This window comes from Bufo gargarizans, chromosome 11 (assembly GCF_014858855.1).
Source record: "Bufo gargarizans isolate SCDJY-AF-19 chromosome 11, ASM1485885v1, whole genome shotgun sequence".
Lineage (NCBI taxonomy): Eukaryota > Metazoa > Chordata > Amphibia > Anura > Bufonidae > Bufo > Bufo gargarizans.
This window is the reverse complement of record NC_058090.1, coordinates 83,840,604-83,861,442: the sequence shown is the minus strand read 5'-3', so window position 1 is coordinate 83,861,442 and position 20,839 is coordinate 83,840,604. Positions and strand designations below refer to the sequence as shown.

At 44.1% G+C, this 20,839-nt stretch overlaps 1 protein-coding gene across 1 annotated transcript in view; it reads left to right on the top strand.

Annotated features, from left to right (window-relative positions):
- LOC122921382 (NACHT, LRR and PYD domains-containing protein 12-like) overlaps positions 1 to 20,839 on the top strand; it is a 131,656-nt gene that overhangs the window by 3,231 nt on the left and 107,586 nt on the right. The window contains exons 2-3 of the mRNA XM_044271359.1: positions 9,710 to 11,399; positions 15,693 to 15,863. Of these exons, the coding sequence (XP_044127294.1) occupies positions 9,710 to 11,399; positions 15,693 to 15,863 (1,861 nt within the window). The remainder of the gene's footprint in view (positions 1 to 9,709; positions 11,400 to 15,692; positions 15,864 to 20,839) is intronic.

Genomic DNA, 20,839 nt, shown 5'->3' with positions numbered 1-20,839 from the left:
CTGCTCCTCATAAAGGAAAGGCTGTGAGTCTCTGATAGGACCTCCTCCTTATAGATGGAAGGCTGTCAGTCCCTGATAGGACCTCATCATAGAGGGAAGGCTGTAAGTCCCTGATAGGACCTCATCATAGAGGGAAGGCTGTCAGTCCCTGATAGAACCTCCTCCTCATAGAGGGAAGGCTGTCAGTCCCATATAGGACCTCCTCCTCATAGAGGGAAGGCTGTCAGTCACTGATAGGACCTCCTCCTCATAGAGGGAAGGCTGTCAGTCCCTGATAGGACCTCATCATAGAGGGAAGGCTTTCAGTCCCTGATAGGACCTCCTCCTCATAGAGAGAAGGCTGTCAGTCCCTGATAGGACCTCATCATAGAGGGAAGGCTTTCAGTCCCTGATAGGACCTCCTCCTCATAGAGGGAAGGCTGTCAGTCCCTGATAGGACCTCCTCCTCATAGAGGGAAGGCTGTCAGTCCCTGATAGGACCTCATCATAGAGGGAAGGCTGTCAGTCCCTGATAGGACCTCCTCCTCATAGAGAGAAGGCTGTCAGTCCCTGATAGGACCTCCTCCTCATAGAGAGAAGGCTGTCAGTCCCTGATAGGACCTCCTCCTCATAGAGGGAAGGCTGTCAGTCCCTGATAGGACCTCCTCCTCATAGAGGGAAGGCTGTCAGTCCCTGATAGGACCTCCTCCTCATAGAGGGAAGGCTGTCAGTCACTGATAGGACCTCCTCCTCATAGAGGCAAGGCTGTCAGTCACTGATAGGACCTCCTCCTCATAGAGAGAAGGCTGTCAGTCACTGATAGGACCTCCTTCTCATGAGGGGAAGGATGGCAATCACTGATAGGACCTCCTCCTCATAAGGGGAAGGATGGCAATCACTGATAGGATCTCCTCCTCATAGAGGGAAGGCTGTCAGTCACTGATAGGATCTCCTCCTCATAGAGGGAAGGCTGTCAGTCACTGATAGGACCTCCTCCTCATAGAGGGATGGCTGTCGTCACTGATAGGACCTCCTCCTCATAGAGGGAATGCTGTCAGTCACTGATAGGACCTCCTCCTCATAAGGGGAAGGCTGTCAGTCACTGATAGGACCTTCTCCTCATAGAGGGAAGGCTGTCAGTCACTGATAGGATCTCCTCCTCATAGAGGGAAGGCTGTCAGTCACTGATAGGACCTCCTCCTCATAGAGGGAAGGCTGTCAGTCACTGATAGGACCTCCTCCTCATAAGGGGAAGGCTGTCAGTCACTGATAGGACCTTCTCCTCATAGAGGGAAGGCTGTCAGTCACTGATAGGATCTCCTCCTCATAGAGGGAAGGCTGTCAGTCACTGATAGGACCTCCTCCTCATAGAGGGAAGGCTGTCAGTCCCTGATAGGACCTCCTCCTCCTCATAGAGAGAAGGATGTAAGTCCCTGATAGGACCTCCTCCTCATAAAGGGAAGGCTGTCAGTCACTGATAGGACCTCCTCCTCATAGAGGGAAGGCTGTCAGTCACTGATAGGACCTCCTCCGCCTCATAGAGGTTTATTTACAAATGCCTATCCAGGCAATAGAAACTGTCTTGACCCAGGTATAAATTAATACTTGACTTTTATTTGAATACAAGTTAAAACATAAATGCCAAGTGTGTGCGAGGTGCAATCTTTAATTGAACTTAAACAGAACCAAAAATTTAAGGGGTGTTAAAAACACAATACACCACTTCACTGGTAGGTGTATTGCTTTGACAGCCTGACCGCTAGTTGCTGGTTAACAGTGGAGTGGTGCACAGCGATTAAAAACTAACACTGCCCCCCGACATGTTTCACCGGTATTCTGGCTTCTTCAGGGGTTAATAGGCAGCCATGAGTGACCCCGGCCACCTGGAGGTTTAAATAGCGTGTAAACTAATTGACAGGTTAGCCATCCTATCGGTTACAAAGGACAAAGCACTGCCAACCAATAGTGTCCTTAGACACACCCCTACAATCTGATTGGTGTAGATAGTCTCAGTCCCAAAGGGCTCAATGAAGGTTTTGCCTTCACTGCTTTTCTTTGATAACTAAGGAGGGTCGGTAGTTTGTTTTCTGTTGTGTGTTTTCTATTTTTCTATTTCTGCAATTTTCTAAGTTATTAGTATCCAGACATTGAGCCAAGAAGTTTTGAGTACTAATAATGAAGGGCTTTGCTGGAACATCTAGTGTCAGTTTATTAGTAACAATAATAATGAAAATACTGACACTTGTTTTGGACAAAATGCATCTTCACTGCCACCAATACTAATGTCATTCCTTCAATCACTTTGTCCTGATGGTGCAGACGACGTGTCACCCCTACTTGGCTAAGTCTCAATGCCATCTTCACTTGGCTAAGTCCCAGTTATTGATATGAATGCTTGTGCAATAGCACATTTTTCTTTTCATTTTTTTCTTTCTGTTTTCTGTTTGTCAGCAGGCATATGCCTAGTAGCCCACTGCACAGTACTTATACCAGATAGTGCTTATGCGCAGCGCTGTATTGTGAGGCATGCATCCACTTTTGCAAATGTCAGTTTTAGTCTTTGGATGTTGGCGTGTTGTCTCACTGCACAGGTCCCCTTTTACGGGGCCTGAGTTCGTGTGCAGCCATAGATAGCGCAGCGCATGCTCAATCTTGCTACCAGTGGATGTATTCCAAGAGTTTGCGCAAGCACTTCGGGTGCAGCGCGTCATTGATGATGCGTATAGTGGGCAACGGTGTTTGGCACAGTCTATGTTTAAGGATGAAGAGTAATAATACATTTTTTTGTTTTTTTTCTGATGATGCGTATAGGGGGCGACTGTGTCCGGCACTCCAATCAGATTGTAGGGGTGTGTCTAAGGACACTATTGGTTGGCAGTGCTTTGTCCTTTGTAACTGATAGGATGGCTAAAATGTCAATTAGTTTACACACAGTGGCGTAGGGATCGCCATAGCAACCATAGCAGTGGCTATGGGGCCCTGTCCGGGCCGCCTTCTGTTGATTATTATTATTTATTTTTTTACACACAGGCCCGAGCCCAGTGGCGTAACTGTGACAGTTTATTTTCAAGTTGGTTAAATAAGATCGATTCTCAGTTCAAGGTGCCTTCACAGCAGCGGCTGACCAGGCCCCCTCGCTAATGTGATCTAATCCTGAAGTGTCTGGGATTCAAACCCACAACCTCCAATGTATCAATGTATCAGAGTCAAAGCATTTACCCACACAGCCATAAAGGCTGCATTGCAACTGATTAAAAAAATATGAGACTTCTACTGTTATAGCTGGCTAAGTGTACATCTATACACATGACAGCTGCCCTAACACACCCAGCACTGCTATATCTCTATATGACAGCTGTCCCAGCACACTCAGCTCTGCTATATCTCTATATATGACAGCTGCCCCAGCAAACCCAGCTCTACTACATCTATACACATGACAGCTGCCCAAACACACCCAGCTCTGCTACATCTATACACATGACAGCTGCACCAGCACACTCAGCTCTACTATATCTCTATATATATCAGCTGCCCCAGCAAACCCAGCTCTACTACATCTATACACATGACAGCTACCCAAACACAGCCAGCTCTGCTACATCTATACACATGACAGCTGCCCCAGCACCCTCAGCTCTGCTATATCTCTATATATCTACTGTATAGCAATACTTAGAGATATATAGATGTAGCAGAGCTGGATGTGCTGGGGCAGCTATCATATATAGATATAGGAGAGCTCAGTGTGCTGGGACAGCTGTCATATAGATATATAGCAGCGCTGGGTGTGTTTGGGCAGCTGTCATGTGTATAGATATAGCAGAGCTGAGTGTGCTGGGACAGCTGTCATATAGAGATATAGCAGTGCTGGGTGTGTTGGGGCAGCTGTCATGTGTATAGATGTAGCAGAGCTGAGTTTGCTGGGGCAGCGGTCATATATAGAGATCTAGCAGAGCTGAGTGTGCTGGGACAGCTGTCATATAGAGATATAGCAGTGCTGGGTGTGTTAGGGCAGCTGTCATGTGTATAGATGTACACTTAGCCAGCTATAACAGTAGAAGTCTCATATTTTCAGTCAGTCAGCAGCAAGGCAGCTCTTATGGTTTTGTGGTTAGTTGCTTTGCCTCTGATACAGAAGGTCGTGGGTTCGAATCCCAACAGAAACTTTTCTGAAATACACAAGCACTGACTCCATATATGGACATACAGGAAGAGGCTGCATCGCATCGCTGACATGGAGGTAAGTATAAGTGTTTATCTTTTTTTTTTTAATACCCGACTGTTACTGCCATGGGGGGAGCCGGAGGCCCTTGATACTGGCACATGGGGGGGAGGAGGGGTTGGCACCTGATACTGGCACATGGGGGGGGGGTTGGCACCTGATACTGGCACTTTTTTTGGGGGGGGGAGAGATTGCACTATGATACTGGGACATGGGAGAGAGGAGAGAGGCACTTGATACTGGCACATGATGGGGGGGCATCTATGGGGACACTTACTGGCACATTATTGGGGGGCATTATGGGGGACACTAAGCCGGCAGCCTATCAGAGGCCGGACACTGAGGGGCATCTACTGGAGCACTATATATGGGGCATTTTATACTGGTACATTATGGGGGGCACTAGCAGGAAGGGGGGAGAGGAGCACTATGGGGGAATTTACTGGGGGCACTATATAGGGGTATTTTATACTGGGACATTATGGGGACATTAGCTCAACTGGGGGCATTACAAGGGGGTATTTTTTTGCACTGTCTATTAGAAGGAGAATTATTACTACTGGGGGGCATTATGGTGGGCTTTATTACTCCCCCATGGTATGACCCCCTAGTAGCAGCACCAGCCTCCCCCTGCTCTGCTATCCCTCTGCCCCTTCTCCAAATCCTTATTATGGAATCTTTCTCATTAGGATAAAACACAACATCAGCTCCGCCGAGCCCCCGGCCAAGTGTGGAAGTGGCGTCCGAGATCCCCAAGGGCCAAGGAACTGTAAGTTTTCATGTGAAATATGTTTGTTATACACATAAAGCCTACACTGTGCCACACAATATACAGTATACCACTACACTGTGCCACACAATATACAGTATACCTCTATACTGTGCCACACAATATACAGTATACCTCTACACTGTGCCCCACAATATACAGTATACCTCTACACTGTGCCACACAATATACAGTATACCGCTACATTGTGCCCCACAATATACAGTATACCGCTACACTGTGCCACACAATATACAGTATACCGCTACACTGTGCCCCACAATATACAGTATACCTCTACATTGTGCCCCACAATATACAGTATACCTCTACACTGTGCCCCACAATATACAGTATACCTCTACACTGTGCCACACAATACAGTATACCTCTACACTGTGCCACACAATATACAGTATACCACTACACTGTGCCACACAATATACAGTATACCACTACACTGTGCCACACAATATACAGTATACCGCTACACTGTGCCACACAATATACAGTATACCGCTACACTGTGCCACACAATATACAGTATACCGCTACACTGTGCCACACAATATACAGTATACCGCTACACTGTGCCACACAATATACAGTATACCTCTACACTGTGCCACACAATATACAGTATACCTCTACACTGTGCCACACAATATACAGTATACCTCTACACTGTGCCCCACAATATACAGTATACCGCTACACTGTGCCCCACAATATACAGTATACCGCTACACTGTGCCCCACAATATACAGTATACCTCTACACTGTGCCCCACAATATACAGTATACCTCTACACTGTGCCCCACAATATACAGTATACCTCTACACTGTGCCCCACAATATACAGTATACCTCTACACTGTGCCGCACAATATACAGTATACCTCTACACTGTGCCGCACAATATACAGTATACCTCTACACTGTGCCGCACAATATACAGTATACCTCTACACTGTGCCGCACAATATACAGTATACCGCTACACTGTGCCGCACAATATACAGTATACCGCTACACTGTGCCCCACAATATACAGTATACCACTACACTGTGCCCCACAATATACAGTATACCTCTACACTGTGCCACACAATATACAGTATACCGCTACACTGTGCCCCACAATATACAGTATACCGCTACACTGTGCCCCACAATATACAGTATACCTCTACACTGTGCCCCACAATATACAGTATACCTCTACACTGTGCCACACAATATACAGTATACCTCTACACTGTGCCACACAATATACAGTATACCTCTACACTGTGCCACACAATATACAGTATACCGCTACACTGTGCCACACAATATACAGTATACCTCTACACTGTGCCCCTCAATATACAGTATACGCTACACTGTGCCCCTCAATATACAGTATACCTCTACGCTGTGCCACACAATATACAGTATACCTCTACGCTGTGCCACACAATATACAGTATACCGCTACGCTGTGCCACACAATATACAGTATACCGCTACGCTGTGCCCCACAATATACAGTATACCGCTACGCTGTGCCGCACAATATACAGTATACCGCTACGCTGTGCCGCACAATATACAGTATACCGCTACGCTGTGCCGCACAATATACAGTATACCGCTACGCTGTGCCGCACAATATACAGTATACCGCTACACTGTGCCGCACAATATACAGTATACCGCTACACTGTGCCCCACAATATACAGTATACCTCTACACTGTGCCCCACAATATACAGTATACCTCTACACTGTGCCACACAATATACAGTATACCGCTACACTGTGCCCCACAATATACAGTATACCTCTACACTGTGCCACACAATATACAGTATACCTCTACACTGTGCCACACAATATACAGTATACCTCTACACTGTGCCACACAATATACAGTATACCTCTATACTGTGCTCCACAATATAAAGTATACCTCTATACTGTGCCCCACAATATACAGTATACCGCTACACTGTGCCACACAATATACAGTATACCGCTACACTGTGCCCCACAATATAAAGTATACCTCTACACTGTGCCACACAATATACAGTATACCTCTACACTGTGCCACACAATATACAGTATACCTCTACACTGTGCCACACAATATACAGTATACCGCTACACTGTGCCACACAATATACAGTATACCTCTACACTGTGCCCCTCAATATACAGTATACGCTACACTGTGCCCCTCAATATACAGTATACCTCTACGCTGTGCCACACAATATACAGTATACCGCTACGCTGTGCCCCACAATATACAGTATACCGCTACGCTGTGCCCCACAATATACAGTATACCGCTACGCTGTGCCCCACAATATACAGTATACCGCTACGCTGTGCCACACAATATACAGTATACCGCTACGCTGTGCCACACAATATACAGTATACCTCTACGCTGTGCCACCCAATATACAGTATACCTCTACACTGTGCCCCACAGTATACAGTATACCTCTACACTGTGCCACACAGTATACAGTATACCTCTACACTGTGCCCCACAATATACAGTATACCTCTACACTGTGCCCCACAATATACAGTATACCTCTACACTGTGCCACACAATATACAGTATACCTCTACACTGTGCCACACAATATACAGTATACCGCTACACTGTGCCACACAATATACAGTATACCGCTACACTGTGCCACACAATATACAGTATACCGCTACACTGTGCCACACAATATACAGTATACCGCTACACTGTGCCCCACAATATACAGTATACCGCTACACTGGGCCACACAATATACAGTATACCTCTACACTGTGCCACACAATATACAGTATACCGCTACACTGTGCCACACAATATACAGTATACCTCTACACTGTGCCACACAATATACAGTATACCGCTACACTGTGCCAACGGAGTGGGGTTTACACAGGAGGAGGGAGGTGCGAAGCGCGCTGGGGGGGGGCCCTTATAAATATTTGCTGTGGGGCCCAGTCACTTCTAGTTACGCCCCTGTTTACACACTATTTAAACCTCCAGGTGGCCGGGGTCACTCATGGCTGCGCATTAACCCCTGAAGAAGCCAGAATACCGGTGAAACATGTCGGGGGGCAGTGTTAGTTTTTAATCGCTGTGCACCACTCCACTGTTAACCAGCAACTAGCGGTCAGGCAGGCCGACGTTGCTTGGTTTGGTTTAGCAATCAAATTAGTTGTAGTTTTGGCTACTGTGCACCGAGTCCGTGTTGTGGTGTTAGTTGCCACTAATCCCAGTCTGAGATCAACTGAGACGCTTTATGCGCCATTCACATAGTGGGTTGATATTGCCATTTCTCCCACCACTCTATATGGCTGTTATCACAACCATTCTCAACTGGCAGAGTCACCGCGGACGGTGGTACGGTAGTGTTCTGCCCTTACAGTGGTAAGGGTGAGAGATTGTGCACATCTCTTCACCCCGCCTAATTGTCAAAGCAATACACCTACCAGTGAAGTGGTGTACTGTGTTTTTAACACCCCTTAAATTTTTGGTTCTGTTTAAGTTCAATTAAAGATTGCACCTCGCACACACTTAGCATTTATGTTTTAACTTGTATTCAAATAAAAGTCAAGTATTAATTTATACCTGGGTCAAGACAGGTTCTATTGCCTGGATAGGCATTTGTAAATAAACTAGTAAAATTACCTTACCCAGGTCAGGTCCTAATTATATTCACCTCCTCATAGAGGGACGGCTGTCAGTCACTGAGACACAGGAGGATCGCTTCTGGGTTAAATGAGGTCATCGGCTCCTGTGCGGTATGGATATGAAATGCTCGGTAAGCAGCGGCACAGCTGTAGTACAGGCGCAGACATTTGGAGGTAGTGCTCAGGTGCAGAAGACGGGGAAAGATAAGGTGTCTTCCTCTATCAGTGAAATGTCAGGGTGCAGTGTTCAGCGCAACAGGGGGGCTTATAACGCTAAAGCACACCCCTCCGTGTTCCAAACACCAAGTAATTTGCATATTTACAAAAGTAATGATTTCTATGCATTATTAATACCTAAAAAAATATAATTTGTATCAGAATGATCAACCCTACCAGGCACTACGTCTGGTTTAGTAGGGTTGATCATGCTGACAGTGCTGCTTTTAATAAATAAAGTACAAGTTTTACTGGATCTTTTCCCATAAACTATACACCAATCTGCTCAGCTCCTCCTGCTCTATGACATGCTGCCTGCATTTCGTGTAAATTACACCGTACAGCACCACCACACCTAGTATTCTAGTTAGTAACATGCAGCGGTGGCCCGGGCCTAAGGTGAGAATGTGTGTGTGATGGTGGTACTAGTACTCACGGTGGCTATGGTCCTCCCTGGTACTCATTGGACCGTGCACAGTGAATAGATCACCCTTTGTCCCCCACGTGGCAAACCCTGGTTTGGGGTCTCTCTGGTTTGTGGTGCCCTTGGTGTTGTGTAAAGTTATTATCTAGATGTATCATCCAGTGTCAGTCTGTGTGATAAATCTGGAGCAGTGTCTGTCGGTCTGGTCTTAGTTCACACTGTCTTCCTTTCAGACACTATTAGTAAATCCGCTCCAATGTGTCTAGAAAAGTCACGTGGACAAGAAGAGCTGGAAAGTTCAGCAATGTACAGATATCTGCCATTTCTTCATCTAGATATTTAGTTCTGTTTCAGCTTCTTATCTTCACCTTTTATTTTCCTATTTTCTATAGAATTCCAGATCCGTCACAAGAAACATTTACATGAAAGAACTGAGAAACTTCTAGAGAACAAACCTCCAAGATGTGACCAGCGAGAGGAGAGTTTTCCATTCTCTACACGTTATGTCAACCTCATCATTGTCTCCACTGATCACTTCAGAAAACGCTCTGAGAATGAGCTCATAGAGACCGGGGTAAAACATGAGGAATACTTAAAGAGAAAACAAAACCAATTACTACACATTTCCCGCAACAAACTGTTCCGCTGGTGCCACCGATCCAGACTTGTGCCACGTATGGTAATGGTGAGCGGAGTGCCTGGTGCAGGGAAGACCACACTGATGCAGAAGGTTGTCTATGACTGGGTGAAGGGGGATCTCTATCAAAGATTCTCCTTTGTCTTTTTCTTCAAATTCCGAGAACTCAACAGACTGGATAAAGTTAGTCTGGAGACTCTAATCCTTCATCAGTACCCATATCTGGAGGAGCAGCTTAGTAACATCCTACAGGAACCAGAAAAACTTCTCTTTATATTTGATGGTTTAGATGAAAGTCGTCATAACATGGATTTCTCATCACGTCACTTGGGCTCTAATCCTAAACTGCCTGAACCTTGTGGTCAGATTGTGGTTAGTTTGGTGAGAAAGTCTCTTCTTGATGGTTGTTCTGTCCTAATGACCAGTCGCCCAACCAGACTGGCATCAATTGATTGTACAGTTTTCCAGAGAATAGTGGAAATTACTGGGTTTTTACCAGAAGAACGACGGATGTACTTTCAAAACTTCTTCCCCGACCCTGAACTGGCAGAAAAGGCTTTTAATTATGTGAAGCAGAATGACACCCTGTACACGTTCTGTTACCTCCCGTCCTACTGCTGGATCACCTGTACTGTATTATCCAGGAGCTTCCAGCCAACAAGTAGTGATCAGCCGGTGTCATTATTACCCAAAACCGTCACCCAGCTCTTTGCGATATTTGTCGCCAACATCCTGTCCAATCATTGCCTGGACAAAAGTGACGCTCAGAAGATCCTGCAGTCCATCGGATGGATGGCAGAACATGGAGTCATGAATCACAGGATTATCTTTGATGACCGAGATCTGGACTGTTTTCATGTGGACAATACGTCAAAGCTCTTATCAAGTTTTCTGATGGAATCGGAGGAACCTGTGTCCTATTCCTTCTTACATCTCACTGTTCAGGAATTCTTCTCTGCCTTGGTGCATTATGTGGACTATTCTCCTGAAAAGTTACAGAAATCACTAAAAGATGCCAAATCCTATCCTGATGGACGAGGTGAGATGTTCCTCCGTTTCCTGTGTGGTCTATCAGATGGCTCCACCAGGTCAATGCTAACTGGATACCTGGACAGACAAGCAGCTCAGACATCTATAGATGTCATCACTTGGCTAAATGAGTTCAATCTAGAAGATCAGTGGATGTTGGATAACAAGCGACATCTTCTCAGTACATTTTTCTATCTGTATGAATCCCGGAATAAGGCTCTGGTGCTGGAATCATTACAATCACACAGAAGTCTTGACTTTTCCAATGTTCGTATGTCGGCTCTAAACTGCACAGTGTTAAGGTTTATTCTGGACACCTGCACAAATATAGAAGACCTCAATCTACGTGGATGTTCATTAGACTATGAAGGATTAGAAAGACTTGCTCCAGGATTACATAACCTGCAGAATCTGAGGTAAAATACTAATTATATTTCATCTGTATTAGAGATAAGCAAACCGGTTCGTTATGAACGTTGCAAAATTTAGGCTGACAGACCAACCCAAACTTTTTCAGGTTATTTTAGAACAAATCCAGTAAAACAGCACATAGCGCCATTTTACTGCACATATCAGCGGGAAAAATCACTAGGGAGGAAGAAGGGTTCTCACATGACCCCGATAGGAAGAGGGGAGGGAGGTTTGCCAACAGACAGCCTGGATAAGCCAAATAGCTCTGCAGCAGGCAGGGAGGTGCCCTGGCAGAACGAGCAGAAAGTCATTGTGTGGGGGGCTGTGAATGAGAGTGGTTGGGTGTCCGTGTCTGCCAGGAAAATGATCTTAGGGAGTCAGGGACAGTGAAAAGTCACAATCAAGCTTGTATTCTACTGCCAGTGGCAGAGAAGGGAAGAGCAGTGATGGCCAGTTCGCATAGTTCGCCCGCAGATACATGCGAGGTGCCATTTTTTCTCACAAGTCCGGCGCTGCACAGGTAAGCCCTTACCTGTGCCTGGGCCGCGAGCCGGTCTGAAATGAAATGCAAACTCCGAGAACAGCCGCCGGGGGCCTTCATCGGGCTGTTCTCGGAACTGCCTGCTCCCGGTGACCGCATTTGTTTTCAGACCGGCTCGCGCACAGGCACAGGTAAGGGCTTACCTGTGCAGCGCCGGACTTGTGAGAAAAAATGGCACCTCGCATGTGTTTGCGGGCGAACTATGCGAACTGGCCATCACTGCTCTTCCCTTCTCTGTCACTGGCAGTAGAATACAAGCTTGATTGTGACTTTTCACTGTCCCTGATAGTGATGAGCGAGAGGTGCCATATTCGATTTCGCGATATATCGCGAATATTCGAGTGAATATTCGTGTTATATTCGTCGAAATCGAATATTCGTAATTATTTCAATTTTCGCGAATAATATGCGATTATTTTAATCGCATGTTGCGATTTTTCTAGTATATTAGTATAAGGCAATGGTATTTTACGAAATTTCGTACTATTGCTCTAACTTCGTCTTTTAGAATATTACGAATATTCTAAAAGACGAAGTTAGAGCAATATTACGAAATTTCGTAAAATACACATATATATTGTAATTTAGCTAATATAGTGCTATAATCATTTTTTTTTTCTTTCATTTTTTTTCCCTCTTCTGAACTTAAGCTTTGTAAAATATGTACACTGTTAAAAAAAGTTAATATAGCAGTATATTAGCTAAATTACAATATATATGTGTATTTTACGAAATTTCGTAATATTGCTCTAACTTCGTCTTTTAGAATATTTGTATTATTCTAAAAGACGAAGTTAGAGCAATAGTAGGAAATTTCGTAAAATGCACATATATGGAATATAGCAGTGCGAAGCTGAAATTGCGATGCGATTAATATAACATGCTTATCCTCATGCACGTTTCCACCCTTATTGTTATTTTTATCTTTATTTATTTATCGTTATTTTTAGATTTATTTATATTTATTTTTATAATTTTTTCTTGTTATTTTTATTTTTATTTCAGTTATAGTCCACCCATCATTATTATTTATTATCTTCTACTTTCATTTCATATCACACAATTCTATTTCAATTATATTTTCATCACTTTATTTCCATCATTAACATTTATTACTTTTCATTCTCATTATTAATATTTTTTATTTTATTTTGTAGTAGTAGTATCACTATTATTATTTCCCCACATTAATTTCCACATTTATCATTATCATCACCTTTATCTTTACTCATATCCCTTCAATCAATTGGCACCCTTAAAATTCTGGGCACCACCATCATATAGCCCCAACACCATTATACCTTCCCAGCCATTTCAGCCAAGACTATACCCTCTCCAGCTACCCCGGTGACTATACCTCCCGGCCATAATAGCCCCTGCAACAGCGGAACATATCTTGTCGACATCAGCCGGGCTCCCCAGCCTCCGACACCAGCGGCCGGCCCCCTCACTGACACACCCCTGCCATGCCACGCCCCCTCCCTCCCAGCCCCGCTTTAAAACTTTGAAAGAAGCGCGCTTTCTCACACTGCACATCGCACGTGCAGCAAGCACAACAGCGCCGCCACTACAGGACACTCTCCAGCTTCATCAACCAGGTAAGCACCAATCCTCCTGCGATACCAGCAGCCTCAACAACGCAAGGTCACCTGCCACAAACACTACCCAGATGGCCCATTACCACCTCAACTATATTAGTCCTCATTACAATCAAACCCCAATATACTGCTGACCACCATATATGTCTGCAAAGAAGAACACTTCATGTCAACAGGCCAATAATAACGCCATGACACTAGAACACACTGAGACCATTATATGCTGTTGAGCGCGTGTACATGTATGTATATATGTGTGTGTGTGTATGTATATGTACATGTATGTATGTATGTATATGTGTATATATATATATATATATATATATATTTATGGTCAGGGCTAGGACAACGTCGGCACACGCAGAGAAACCTGCCCTGAACATAGTGGCTGAATTGTGCCGGGAGCCACGGGCGCGGGTACACCAGTGAAAAAAGGGGGCATACCTGAAAGGGAGCTTTGAGAAAAAGGGTGGGAGGGAGGGGCGTGAGGCTCAGGCGCCTGGCTGAGCGGCAGGTAGGGGGATAAATAGCCAGACGCCCCTCCCACAAATGCAGGCTGTTAACAGCCTTACTATGTGTGTATTTGGATATTTTATATACATGTATATACTTTCGACTGATTGCCTAATAACTTGAAACATACGCCCCTCAATACACCAGCCAACAGACAACCAAAACACAGAACAGAACAAAACACACGACCCAAAACATATATCTCATTCCACCAACCGAAACCTCACCAAAAATCCTTTTCATTATCCCCGCCACTCCGTTCATTGACCACACCAGCGCTGACTAGCATTCCTACTGAAAGGGACCCTCCAGGAGAGTGTACCAGCGGGCTCACGGTGCCGAGGATACAGGTACTGCAAGCTTACTCTCTCACTACAAAACAACTATGCATGGTGCAACTTCCAGATTTTAAAACCCCCCAAAAAATAGCAAGGTCTCCTGTCCAATTGATAGCATTCCCTTGGGGTATAATTTCTCAAAGAATCGTTCCATTATGAGGGAGAACAGTTAGTATTATAAGGGACTCCCTTTTTGCACCCGGGACCACGTACTCTTACCTACCTGTATATTCACACTTGTATACAATCATGAAACCGTTCGATGCGATTATATACATGCCCAACAGGGCTTTTTAGCTGTCTCAGTTTTTACCATTTTAGATATATAACTAACTTTTATCTACACCCTTCAGGCATTTTTATCTCTTTTTTACTTTTTACCCTCGATTTAAATATTTGTCTAACCAATCCTCCAGCTAAAATATTAGAGCTACCAACCAAATACTTATGGATATACATTATGTTCATGCGTGCTTGTATGTATGTGTACATGTATGCACACTATTTTATGCACACAATTTTAACCACTGCCTTCCAACTACCACAAACTTTTGATCACTTACACTGCCCAGACTACTGTAATAATGATATATGTTTTTTCAGACTTGATAAAGGGGTCCTGAGTACCCCGAAACGCGTTGTCTTTTCAAAATAAAAAATCGGGTATCCAAGCTCGGGTTGTGATTTGCACCTTAAGTCCATCGGCTCACCGCACGAATCCAGTGCAGACGAGACCTTTTTTTATATATCCACATATCTACCCAAGCGGCGGTTTGGCCCCCGCCCAGGGTCGTCTCGGACACCTACTGGCAGCACCAACCCAGACAACCTCCACCATTCGAACCTCCCTCCACTAAGGTTGCACCACAATCAGTGCAAACCAAACCAGGTGAGTAACTTCACTCATCCTGGGTAGGGGGAAGAGACTTCAATTTGCATTACCCTCACCTATGAGCGCCTTCTCTCCTCTCTTGGCCATCTGATTACCATTAGGGCATCCGAGGGCCACCAGGGTTTTCTAGGTTCCTATGTATGGGCATCTCTACCATCGAGAGGTGCCCAAACGGATAGGAGTTAGGGCCAAGAGCAGGGTTTTATAGGTAGTGACCCTAGCAGTGAGGCCTTGTGTCTTTTCCATTCCTTCTTGTTGTCTTTTGGTGTTCTCCCCTACTACATCCATGACAAGTGATGACATTTATGGATGTTACTAACAACCGGGGACATTTTCTCTCCACAGTCACAATCTACAGATTTTATACTAACGCTCTGTGGACGCCTCACCCACATCTCATCTTCTTATTCTTACAGATTGGATAATAATAAACTACCAGACACTTCCTGCATCCAGTTGGCATCTGTAATAAGGAATAACCCGTCTCTGAAGAAACTTGACCTGTCTGGTAACCGACTGTCTGGTCCTCACTTCAGTGACTTGATGGAGGCTCTGTCCAGTCCGGCCTGCAGGATAGAGAGATTATAGTGAGTATAAGAGATGTGTACAGGACTGAGACATGTGGGGCACACGTTATACATGGATTTTATTCTATTTTATGCTCTGCACCATAGCCCCATGTCTGTTTCCTCTTTATCTCTCCTGTCTAAACCCCCCAATCCTTCCTAGTCTCTTAATGACCCTCTATTAATGATCCATGAAGTGTTCTCCTCTATAAAAACACACTTAGTAGAACACTTTACTATCAATGCCCCTTCAGTCTCCTCCCCATCTCCCATAAAACAGTACTTTGCAAATGGACACTCAAGCAATGAGAACATGAATAAAAAGTATCCCAATGAGAAGTCCTGGCAAAGGCAAACTCCTCTGAAGACACCCACCATGTTCTCTCTCGCCCACCGACAGAGCTCAATCTTTGCCTCTCCAATACTGTTGAATGATGGTCCCGTCAGAAATATTATACCCTAAACAATAAGCTGTTCACCCCACTAGCTGGGACACTTCAATCAACCCCATCTTCCGGGCCCTTTGATAAACTCTGCAATATTAAAGGCACAATAACCATTAATCCTGAAAAATCCTCCCTATCCCACCTCTATTCACAACCACACACCTCCTCTTCTGAACAGATCGCTACCAATTTACAGAAGACTAGTCTATCTCCCACACCAGACTCCCCAGTATCACTATTACCTTCTGAAATGACCCCAATAGCGATAGAATGGCAATTGGTTCCCTTAACATTCAGAAACACCCAGGCCTCAATGGCTGTTCTGGGTTATATTATATAAAGTTCTACTCCATTCTTAGCCCTTACCTAGCAGAATATTTTAATGCAATGTAAGGGTCCTCCAGTTCATCAAGAATCTCTCCAGGTAGCTTTATCAATGATCCCTAAACCTGATCAAGATCCCCTTGATCGAGTCAATTATCACTCCATCTCACTTATTAATATAGACTCTCTACCAGGACACTAGCAACGCTCCTTAATACACTATTATCTTCCTTGATTGGAAGGATCAACAACCACATCAGAGGCATACCGCATCTCATTCACGCCTGTAATGCTAGGGGCATCCCTGCCGTGTTGCTCTCCCTAGATATTCATAAAGCTTTTGGTACCTTATCATGGCTCTACTTGTCCTCTGTACTGAGACACTGGAGGTTCCCACCGAATTTCTTACATGGCTTTAAGTACTTTATGCTAACCCTCAAGCATTTGTCCACTATAAAGGATTTCTGGACTATTCTCAATCCGGAGGGGCACACGACTGGGATGCCCCTTGTCCCCTTTATTGTTTATATTGGCTCTAGAACTCAAGGCGTTCTGTATTCGTAGCAATATTGATATTAAAGGTCTGGAACTTGCATCCATCCACCATAAAATGTGTATGTTTGCGGATTACATTCTAAGGGCTCATTTACACGGCCGTTATTGTTTTGCGGTCTGCAAATTGCGGATCCGCAAAACATAGATACCGTCCATGTATATTCCGCATTTTGTGGACCGCGCATGGCCGGCACTATAATAGAAATGCTTATTCTTGTCCACGATTGCAGACAAGAATAGGACATGCTCTATATTTTTGCAGGGCCATGGAACAGGCCAAAATTGCGGAACGGATACGGACCCAACAAGACGGTCGTCTGAATCGTATCCTCATATTTTCCTCCCTAATCTGCTCTTAGGCTGGGTTCACACGGGCGTTGCGGGAAAATGTGCGGGTGCGTTGCGGGAACACCCGCGATTTTACCGCGCGAGTGCAAAACATTGCAATGCGTCTTGCACTCGCGTGAGAAAAATTGTGCATGTTTGGTACCCAAACCCGAACTTCTTCACAGAAGTTTGGGCTTGGGATCGGTGTTCTGTAGATTGTATTATTTGCCCTTATAACATAGTTACAAGGGAAAATAATAGCATTCTGAATACAGAATGCATAGTAAACTAGCGCTGGAGGGGTTAAAAAAAAAATAAAAAAAAATTTAATCACCTTAGTCCACTTGTTCGCGAAGCCCGGCATCTCCTTCTGTCTCCTTTTGCTGAACAGGACCTGTGGTGAGCATTAATTACAGGTAAAGGACCTTTGGTGACATCACTCCAGTCATCACATGATCCATCACCATGGTAAAAGATCATGTGATGGATCATGTGATGACCGGAGTGACGTCACCAAAGGTCCTTTATCTGTAATTAATGCTCACCACAGGTCCTGTTCAGCAAAGGAGACAGAAGGAGATGCCGGGCCGCGATCAAGTGGACTAAGGTGAGTTATATTATTATTATTATTATTTTTTTAACCCCTCCAGCGCTAGTTTGCTATGCATTCTGTATTCAGAATGCTATTATTTTCCCTTATAACCATGTTATAAGGGAAAATAATAATGATCGGGTCTCCATCCCGATCGTCTCCTAGCAACCGTGCGTCTCCTAGCAACCGATGCTTGCGATTTTCACGCAACCCCATTCACTTCTATGGAGCCTGCGTTGCGTGAAAAACGCAGAATATAGAGCATGCTGCGATTTTCATGCAACGCACAAGTGATGCGTGAAAATCGCCGCTCATGTGAACAGCCCCATAGAAATGAATGGGTTGGGATTCAGTGTGGGTGCAATACGTTCACCTACCGCATTGCACCCCCGCGGAAATCTCGCCCGTGTGAACGCAGCCTTAGAGTTGACCAGGTTCAGGGCAGTCTCAGGCCTCGCTATTAGGTTAGGGCTACACAGCGACATGTGTCACAGAAAAGTCTTGCAACATTTATTGTAATGGTAGTCTATGGTGTCGCACTGCCACATGCTGATACACAACTTGGATGGATTTTTGGCGACTGTCACAGTATGTCGCATGTTGCTGTGACACCATTGACTATCATTACAGGCGAAGTGTAGCCCTAGCCTTAATAATGCAAAATCAAAAACATTCAATATCTCGCTCCCATAGTTGGAAGTTTCACGACTCTATTTCCCCATTCTGCTAACAGCCTCCTACAATACACTTTACTCACACAATCACCCACCGCTCCTCAGAAAGCTGAGACTTCTAGAAAGGTGGAGCATCTACCACATATCTCGGATCAGGAGAGTTAACTCTCTAAAAATTTCTTTTTTGCCCAAATTATTATACTATTTTAGAGCTCTGCCGATCGCAGTTCCAACATATTTCCTGAAAAACGTACAATTGAGGTCTCTTGGATTTGTTTGTGATAATTCTATTCCACTTTATATAGACATAAACTCTGAGGTCTCAGGTACCGAATTATCACAAATCCCACCAAGCAGCTCAGATAGCTCAGCTAGCCTCCTTCACTCCATCAGAGATGCCCCTCGTTGGCTTTCCCTTGGAGACTGCTCCCCTGTCCATTGACTCTGTTCTATGGACTCCATCTGCCTCTCCACCCAATATTACTAATCCCAACCTTCACCCCTTAATGACCGGGAAAGTTTCCATTTTTCATTCCCTGTCTTCCCAAAGCCATAACTTTTTTATTTTTCCATTCACATAGCTGTATGAGAGCGTTTTTTTTTGCGGAACAAGTTCTACTTTCTAATAGAACCATTTGTGGTTGCATACAATGTAGTGGGAAACTTTTTTATTGTTATGTTTATGGAGCTGGGTGGGGGCTCAGTTTTTGCAGGGTGGTCTGTGCTTTTCATTGATACCATGTTGGGGTGTGTATGACTTTTTGATCACTTTCTATTCAATTATTTTAGTAGGGGCTGAAGCAACAAAAAACAGCGAATCATGATTTTTTTTTTTTCGTTTTGCTGCTTACCGTATGGAATATATATTTTTATATTGTAATTCTACAGCATTTTCACACAAAGCGATACCCATGATATACTTTTACTTTGACCCTTAGGCCTCTTGCAGACGAGAATCACGGATTAGGTCCGAATGCATGTAGGGTGCGTTTAGGAAAACTCGCACCATTTCGCAAGCGATTGCAGTCAGTTTTGTCAGCGATTTCGTTCAGTGTTTCAGTTTTTATCTCGCGGGTAAAATGTGCATTGATGCGTTTTTCTTGCGCGTGATACAAAAACGGAATGTTTACAAACAGCATCTCTTAGCAACTCGGCACTTGCTTGCGGATGCGATGCGTTTTTCACGCAGCCCAATTCACTTCTTGTCGGGTGGTAAGAATTCAATTAAGAATTATTAATTATGGTCATAAAAATAATTAAACATAAAAAATTTTTTTTTTATAAAATTTGTCATAAATTCTTAAAATCATGACCTGGTGAATTGTAGACAACCTAATTGATACAATTCACATCTGAGGCCGACTATTTCCTCAGATAAATAAGTTATTTTTGACGTGAGATGACGTTAATGATAAAACATGTAGTTCTGCATTATACAATAATACACAGGTTTATAAAAATATGCAGATTTAATGGTTACAAGGTTATAAACATATATAAGTAAATAAACACAATGATACATGCAAATGAATATACAGTTGCAAGAAAAAGTATGTGAACCCTTTGGAATGATATGGATTTCTGCACAAATTGGTCATAAAATGTGATCTGATCTTCATCTAAGTCACAGCAATAGACAATCACAGTCGGCTTAACCTAATAACACACAAATAATTAAATGTTACCATGTTTTTATTAAACACACCATGTAAACAGTCACAGTGCAGGTGGAAAAAGTATGTGAACCCTTGGATTTAATAACTGGTTGAACCTCCTTTGGCAGCAATAACTTCACCCAAACGTTTCCTGTAGTTGCAGATCAGACGTGCACAACGGTCAGGAGGAATTCTTGACCATTCCTCTTTACAGATAAATGTCGGGCGGCACTGCCGTTGTGGGTGCACGATCCGTGGGTGTCCCCCAGATACTTGATATGAAGAAAAGGTCGGCACTCCTTCTGATATAATTTTCAATATTTTATTCGCCACTCTTGGATAGAAGTGACGCGCGTTTCGGCACGTACAAGTGCCTTTCTCAAACTCATGCAAATGGCAATGAAATGAATATCAACACATGTTT